Source organism: Rutidosis leptorrhynchoides, chromosome 3 (assembly GCF_046630445.1).
Source record: "Rutidosis leptorrhynchoides isolate AG116_Rl617_1_P2 chromosome 3, CSIRO_AGI_Rlap_v1, whole genome shotgun sequence".
Classification (NCBI taxonomy): domain Eukaryota; kingdom Viridiplantae; phylum Streptophyta; class Magnoliopsida; order Asterales; family Asteraceae; genus Rutidosis; species Rutidosis leptorrhynchoides.
Genome location: NC_092335.1, coordinates 127,538,610 through 127,545,717, shown reverse-complemented (window position 1 = coordinate 127,545,717; position 7,108 = coordinate 127,538,610). Strand labels below are relative to the sequence as shown.

At 34.7% G+C, this 7,108-nt stretch overlaps 2 protein-coding genes across 2 annotated transcripts; one reads left to right on the top strand and one right to left on the bottom strand.

The window, feature by feature from the left end:
* Window positions 1-1,042: 1,042 nt before the first annotated feature.
* Window positions 1,043-2,663, top strand: LOC139896793 (myb-related protein 2-like). Its single transcript, XM_071879433.1, has 6 exons — window positions 1,043-1,332; window positions 1,445-1,521; window positions 1,619-1,667; window positions 1,745-1,829; window positions 1,926-1,995; window positions 2,114-2,663. Exons 1-6 carry the CDS (start codon window positions 1,182-1,184, stop codon window positions 2,516-2,518), a joined length of 837 nt encoding a protein of 278 aa, XP_071735534.1. The 5' UTR covers window positions 1,043-1,181; the 3' UTR covers window positions 2,519-2,663.
* A 345-nt stretch (window positions 2,664-3,008) lies between these two features.
* Window positions 3,009-3,883, bottom strand: LOC139900369 (uncharacterized). Its single transcript, XM_071883144.1, has 2 exons — window positions 3,341-3,883; window positions 3,009-3,239 (listed from the first exon to the last, which is right to left on the bottom strand). Exons 1-2 carry the CDS (start codon window positions 3,881-3,883, stop codon window positions 3,009-3,011), a joined length of 774 nt encoding a protein of 257 aa, XP_071739245.1.
* Window positions 3,884-7,108: the final 3,225 nt, after the last annotated feature.

The following is a 7,108-nucleotide window of genomic DNA, read 5'->3' as shown; positions in this document are numbered from 1 at the left end:
CGGGTCCCATTATTCGGATTCTTAGTAGCCGGCTACCAACAGAAGAAGAATAGAAAGGTTTTGATTGAAAATTCTCTTCCATCCAATTTAAAAATACAATGTAGGCTGAATAAGTACTAGACTTATTGAAAGGGACAGAAAGGAATGTGCACTTATTCGATGCACAAATTAAACGAACATCTTTTGACAATTTGATGTTCATATTGTGTATCTAATTCCAGGTTTCGGATGCTTAAGTCAAACATAATCTTCTTCCACTTTCACTGAATTTAGCCAAATTGAATTTCTTTTGGGTCTCTGTTGATAACCTATATACAGATATATGAAAGCTCTGTGCCAACATTATAAACTTATCAACAATAAAGGGATGCAAAGTGAGTTTTTCAAAAGTAAAAGAAAAAAGATTCTGACAGGAAGAAGAAAAATTATGCAACTTTTTTACTCATACTTGACGCACAGTTATTCGCAAAAAAATTTGGACCATTGGTCGCAACACAACTTCGCCCATTATGATCAATACAATATTACTTGTTTACACCTGAACGGCTGAACCTGATATGCCCTGGTACCCAATGTGCCTGACCTACCCATTTGAAGAAATATGAATAATTTTTATTTTTTGGATGTACCTGAGTTTCCGACTCACTTTGCAAGCTGAACCCAGTGTCATCGCAGGTGAACCTCCATGGCCACGAGGGGTTCAAAGAAAAATGAATGGAAAATTAGATAAGGTGTGTTTCAAGGTTCGATGATTGTTGATTCCCTAGGATCCAAGTAAGATAATCCACGAATAAGATTCATTAACTTTAGCACACTTCAGTTGTGGATCTATTCGGTTACATTTTGTAAGATGTTAAGTGTTTTATAGTGCAAAAGGAATTAATACTTTGTTCCAAGAATAGAAACCTAGTGTGATGCAATGACAAAATAACCAAAAAGAATGTGATATATGTATGTTTCTATGGCTCTTTCAAAGATTCTATGCTTACACTATAAAAGGCAGCGCATAGCAAACAATCGGTATGTACGAGTTGGTCAAATAAATATAAACATATGATATAGATAAGAGCTGGGAAAACATCAAGATTCAAGCTTGGCAGGAGAAAATATCGACTTTCCACAATTTGTCGTGTTTTCTTTTTTTATTGAAGATATATAATCGACTACAAGATAATAACAAAATGACGGTAACACCAGAAAGGCACATGTATATGCAAGGTGGAAACAACCCTGGACTTGTTCTTTCGACTGATGCAAAGCCTAGACTCAAATGGACACCAGATCTTCATGAGCGGTTCATAGAAGCGGTCAACCAACTAGGAGGACCAAATAGTAATTTATTTATTATTATTTTTTTTATTTTTTAGTGAAATGAAACTAGTATACTAGTATTGTACTGTAGTATTTAATGGAGTTTTACAGTTTATTGACTTGTTTGTTACAGAGGCAACTCCAAAATCAGTTTTGAAACTAATGGGAATTCAAGGGCTCACTTTGTACCACCTAAAGAGTCATCTCCAGGTATAAAACGTACCAACTAAATAATATTAATATCAATCTTTTAATATATTTACATAAGTACATATGAAAGTAAGTAATGTGACCTTTTGTTTGACAGAAGTACAGGCTAGGTAAAAATCTATCCGGTGGTGCGACGAATAAAATCAGTAAGATATTTGAGCATTTAAACCTCTAATTTACATGGTTCTTACTAAAAAAGGATATGATAAGTACGCGTGTTTAGGTTTGGTCCCGGAAACAAGAGACATGGTGGACGAAACAGAGGGAATTCATATAAACAATTCAAGCATAGGACCCCAAATAAACAAGTATGAGATGATTAATATATATGTGATTTAGTGTTCACTAATTTCTACTTATAAATACTCTTGGAATACTTGATCTCACGAAAAATATGCACGCAGGAACCTACAAATTAACGAAGCGCTACATATGCAAATCGAAGTTCAGAGAGGGTTACATGAACAACTTGAGGTATAATTATTTGCAACACTTTAAATAAGCAACTATAGTAATAGTAATACTAAAACGCAACAGAATATTGAATAAAACAAGAACAATTTAGCATCTTAAATTATATGTGTTGAAACAGGTACAAAGGCACTTACAACTTCGAATAGAAGCGCAGGGAAAGTATTTGCAGTCGGTTTTAGAAAAGGCGCAAGAAACAGTTGGAAGGCAAAATTTGGGTGAAGCGGGACTAGAAGCCGCTAAAGTTCAACTATCTGAATTAGTATCTAAAGTAACCACACACCGTCTTAATTCTACGTTTTCAGGAACAGACAGTAACCAACCAACTGGTAACTCAATAGACAGTTGTTTGACATATAGTGAAGGTCAACAAATGGTTGGTTTGAACTTGTTAAAGTCAAAGAAGGCCGAAAATGAGACAGAGAACGCTTGGTGTGATGAGATGAAAAGAAACAAGACGTCTAATCTTTCTTCGAGCTATTTGTCTATGAGTATCGGTGAATGTAATGAAAGTTATGAACAATAACAGCCAAACCAGAATGTTGTTAAATCAGAGAATGTGGATATGGGACAAAAGTTTTGGTTGCCGAATTATGAACAAAAACTAGACTTAAATGTGCGTGACGAAAATGAAGGTACTTCGTGTAGAAAGCAGTTTGATTTAAATGGACTCAGTTGGTGATGATGATAACTGGTGTTATATATAGACCAACTAGAGAAAAAAATAAAAATAAACCACAACGTACGTGTGTCATGAAATGTAGGGCTGTTGAGTAAACAAACATAGTGTTCGGTGGTACCTGAAAAACAACAACGATCAAAAGACACACAAGTCGTCATAACTCATAACTTAGCCGGTGATTGATCTTCAAACAGTGCCCATACATGAACAAGTTTTGGGTAACTCGTGACCAGTACATATGTGCTAATTACATCAACGGTCGATTTATGGCTAATAAGAGTGCCTCTATTCTGGTTGTAATACTAAATAAACTATAAAATCTTTAAATTGAATACTAACCAGAAAAATGGCTTCTAGTCCATTGTGCAGGTGGAATCTTTGTCAAATACACATAAGCAGGTTCACTAAAATCCTTAAAAGCAGCCATTGCCCTTTCAAATTGTGGAACTGTTGTGGCTGTTGCACAAGCCCCACGCCAATTCTTTTTCATATTCTCATGTATATGCCTTAAACAAAAACGATGTTCTGCAACTGGAAAAACTTTAGCTACTGCTGAAATAAGTCCCTGTTATAAATCATGAATGTAATACATAACTAGTTAAATAATGTCAAATTAATAATCATAACTGATGAAGTACATATTAGTCCAGATTATGAAATAAGTACCTTTTGCCTGTCACTTATGAATGTGAAATTAGACATCTCATTGAGTTCCAAATCTGAAGCAACTAATTCTAGAAACCAAGTCCATGAACTGAGGCATTCTGATTCTACAATTGCATAGGCTAGAGGATATATTCCATTATTACAGTCAAGACCAACATCTGTTAATAAAAATCCACTTGCTGGTTCTTTCATAAAGGCACCATCAACACCAAGAAGATCTCTACCTATAGCCCTAAATCCCCTGTTACAAGCCCCTAAGCAAATATAAATTCTTTTAAACACCCTTGTACTTGAAGATGGATCATGACAGTCTTCAACTTCAATTTTAACAGTACTTCCAGGATTAGACCTCCTTAGTTCAATTACATAATCTCTTAGATCCCCATACTGATCCTTATAGTCTCCTTTCAATGTTTTTTTTGCTTTTTGCAGAGCCCTAAATGCTTTCTGTGGATGGATTTTTACTTCAAGATTGGACTCTAATTGATGTTTGACTGCTCTAACTGGGATTTGTGGGTTTGTTTGCAATTGGTCAACCAACATTGTAGACAGATATTTGGAAGTACACTGTCTAATGATTCTTGATTCCAAACAGTCGTGTTCTTCCTTAATGGTTTTGACTGTCCATGTTTGTGTTTTTGGTTCTATAGAAACTTGTAAAGCCCACTCACATTCAAAATGCTTTATCCTGTGATGTGATTTTTTAACTTTTTTGGGTAAAGTGGTTGGATCTGCTTTTGTCTTTTATGTTTGCACTTTCTTTTTAGCCTTTATTTTTGACCCACTACCCTCACCAACTTGCACATTATTTAATCCTTGACTAGTCAAAGGATTTTTCCCACCCACAAATTCTCCTTTTTGAAAGTCTCCAATTAAACCCTCACATTTTGCACTCACCCTCTTCTTGTCATCTTTTACAATCACAAGATTCCTTCTTGTCTCAATAACATGCAAATTTATAAGTTCCTTTACCTCATCTTTACTGGTAAATTCTTGACCAACATAGAAATGCACTTTTCCAGATGGAGTTGTTCTTTCCTTCTCTTGTGCTTTTAACTCCTTTAGTTTCTTCTTCCTTAAGTGATCATTTTCATTTTCCTCACCAACATCACTATCAAAATCTTCAAGATCCAACTCTTCTAACTCCATTAAATCATCTTTTTGGGCTCTTTCATTTGGTTTTTGGCTTGAATTACCCATGAATTCACAGTCCTTATCAACATTACAATGAAACTCTTGCATGTCAACATCAAAATCAAGTACCAAATTATCTTCATCTATCAAATACTCATCATCTTCCTCATCACCATCTGCCTTATCACCATCATTGTCCTCTTTATTATCTAACATTGGTTCACCATCTTCCTTATCACCATCATTAACCTTGGCTATCTCAGGTTCACCATCTTCCTTATCACCATCATTAACCTTAGCTATCTCAGTTTCACCATCTTCCTTATCACCATCATTAACCTTAGCTATCTCAGGTTCACCATCTTCCTTATCACCATCATTAACCTTAGCTACCTCAGGTTCACCACCTTCTAAATTTTCTAAATTTGGTTGCCTTCCTTCTGATACTTCATCACCTTCTATGATTAATCTCTTAGCAACTTTAGATTTCTTTGTCTTCGACTTTGTATTAACTGGATTATGTTGTTCCTCGACAATCTCCTCTAAAATGAATTTAGTTCTGCCAATTGGACTAACAAATGGATTCACCTTGGGATTTAGTCCATGTTCTGTGTAAACTTGCATTTCCACTACCCTCTGTACCTTCCTAATTTCTCTAAAATGTCTAACAAAGTTCCTAACATCTTCATCTGAACCTAATGGTTCTAAGCCATAATCAAGGTCAGTGTTAGGTCTTAGAAAATGATACACAATGACCTGAAAACCATCATATCCTAGATCCTGAATCAGACTATCAAGCTCATGAATTGAAAACAAATCAATGTCAAGAAGATCAACATAACTAACTTTATCATTTACATACTCCCTTCCAGGAGCATCAGTAAACTCTCCACCATGATGCAACTTTAATGTAAACAATTCTTCATACGCACCTGCAATTTTGGAAAAATAAAACATAAATCCCGTATCAATTCGAAAATCGATGAATAATACATCAGAGAAATTGAAATTCAAATGCTTACCATATACTAGAGGTATATCGTAATCAGGATCTTCAGGTCGAACCAAGTACATTTTGATCAAAATACAATCGACAGGTGAGGTTCTTCTAGGGTTTTGAACGAACGATTTACAGACATTAGGTTATAATTGTTTCTCCAAAATCGATAAATGCATGTTGTTTAAATGCAAAAGACGTTAATACCCTCACATGTTATGCACGTGATTCAATTTAACGGCAGAATTTAACTTAAATGGACGGAGAGACGAGGGATGTATCAAACCGATAGATTAAGTACGAGGAATGCAAAAAATAAACCACAGGGATGAGGGGTGTATTATGTAGTAAACCACAGGACGAGGAATGTAAAAAAGTCTTCTTTATATGCTTCTCTTAGACGCTAATAGGAGCATTAAACTGAGTGGACTTGCATATTTAAATCTAAATGAGTGAATATTAATTTAGCAGATACGGTGTGCATTAGCTGATGATGAACAACTTTATTTTGCGATTAAATATATCACCGTGTTGTTCCACTGTACATGTATGTCATGAAAAAGCACAAAAATACTTATAATTCAAATTTTAAGCTTCAAATGGATGGTAAGGAGCAAATATGACCCACAAATTAATATGTTATTTGGCTAAAAGTAATATATATGTGTTTACTTGGAGACAGGGGCCGGACCTATCGACACTGACGAATTCAGGATTTTTTTTGACTGGTACATAATGTTAAAAATTTGTAAAAAAAAAAAAAAAATATACGGGGGCAAAATGTAGACTTTTAACATATAATTACACTAAACGTCGAACTTTAACACAAAAATACACTGAAAAAGATTTGAGTCGATGGGGGCGGCCGACCCCGGTTGGCCCTTAATAGGTCCACCCCTGGCAATCAGGTCGGCAGCTCCCAACAATATTTGTTAGTGTCTTTATATGTTAAAGTTCGACGTTTTGACCAATTTTTTTTTTTCTTCATATTTTTAACATTTTAACCCCGTCTAAAGAAATTTTTGCATCTGTCACTGTTTGGAGAAACAATATAAAGATAATGCCGCGCAAACCATTAGTAGTATTAGAACACATTTTGATGCTAACATGTGGTAACATATAAGTGACATACACGTTACGTAATTATGTCTTCTTAACATTCAAATATTGAGAAAAAAACTAATAAAAACAGACTACATATATAAATCAGTAGAGATGTGTGAAGATTCAAACAAGAGAATCAGAATAATTAAGCCAAAAGTGCTTTTCATCAAGTGCAAGTATGGAAGCAAAGTACAACCCATTTTTTATTCTTTTGTTTCTATATTTATAAAAAGGGACGGTCCATTATTCGGATTCTTAGTAGCCGGCTACCAATAGAAGAAGAATAGAAGGGTTTTGATTGAAACTCGTCTTCCATCCAAATTAAAAATACAATGAAGAGCTGAATAAGTACCGAACTTATTGAAGGGGACATAAAGGAATGTGTACTTATTCGATGCAAAAATTAAACATCATTTGACAATTTAATGTTCATATTGTGTATCTAATTCCAGGTTTCTGATGCTTAGGTCAAACACTGAATTTAGCCAGTTTAAATTTTTATTGTGTCTTTGTTGATAACCTATATACAGAAA

Coding starts and splice junctions, on each gene's coding strand:
- LOC139900369 (XM_071883144.1), bottom strand. CDS start 3,883: ATGTTGGTTGACCAATTGCAAACAAACCCACAAATCCCAGTTAGAGCA. Junction 3,240..3,340: donor TCATAAGTGACAGGCAAAAG/GTACTTATTTCA, acceptor GATTTATAACAG/GGACTTATTTCAGCAGTAGC.
- LOC139896793 (XM_071879433.1), top strand. CDS start 1,182: ATGACGGTAACACCAGAAAGGCACATGTATATGCAAGGTGGAAACAAC. Junction 1,333..1,444: donor CCAACTAGGAGGACCAAATA/GTAATTTATTTA, acceptor TGTTTGTTACAG/AGGCAACTCCAAAATCAGTT. Junction 1,830..1,925: donor ATAGGACCCCAAATAAACAA/GTATGAGATGAT, acceptor ATATGCACGCAG/GAACCTACAAATTAACGAAG.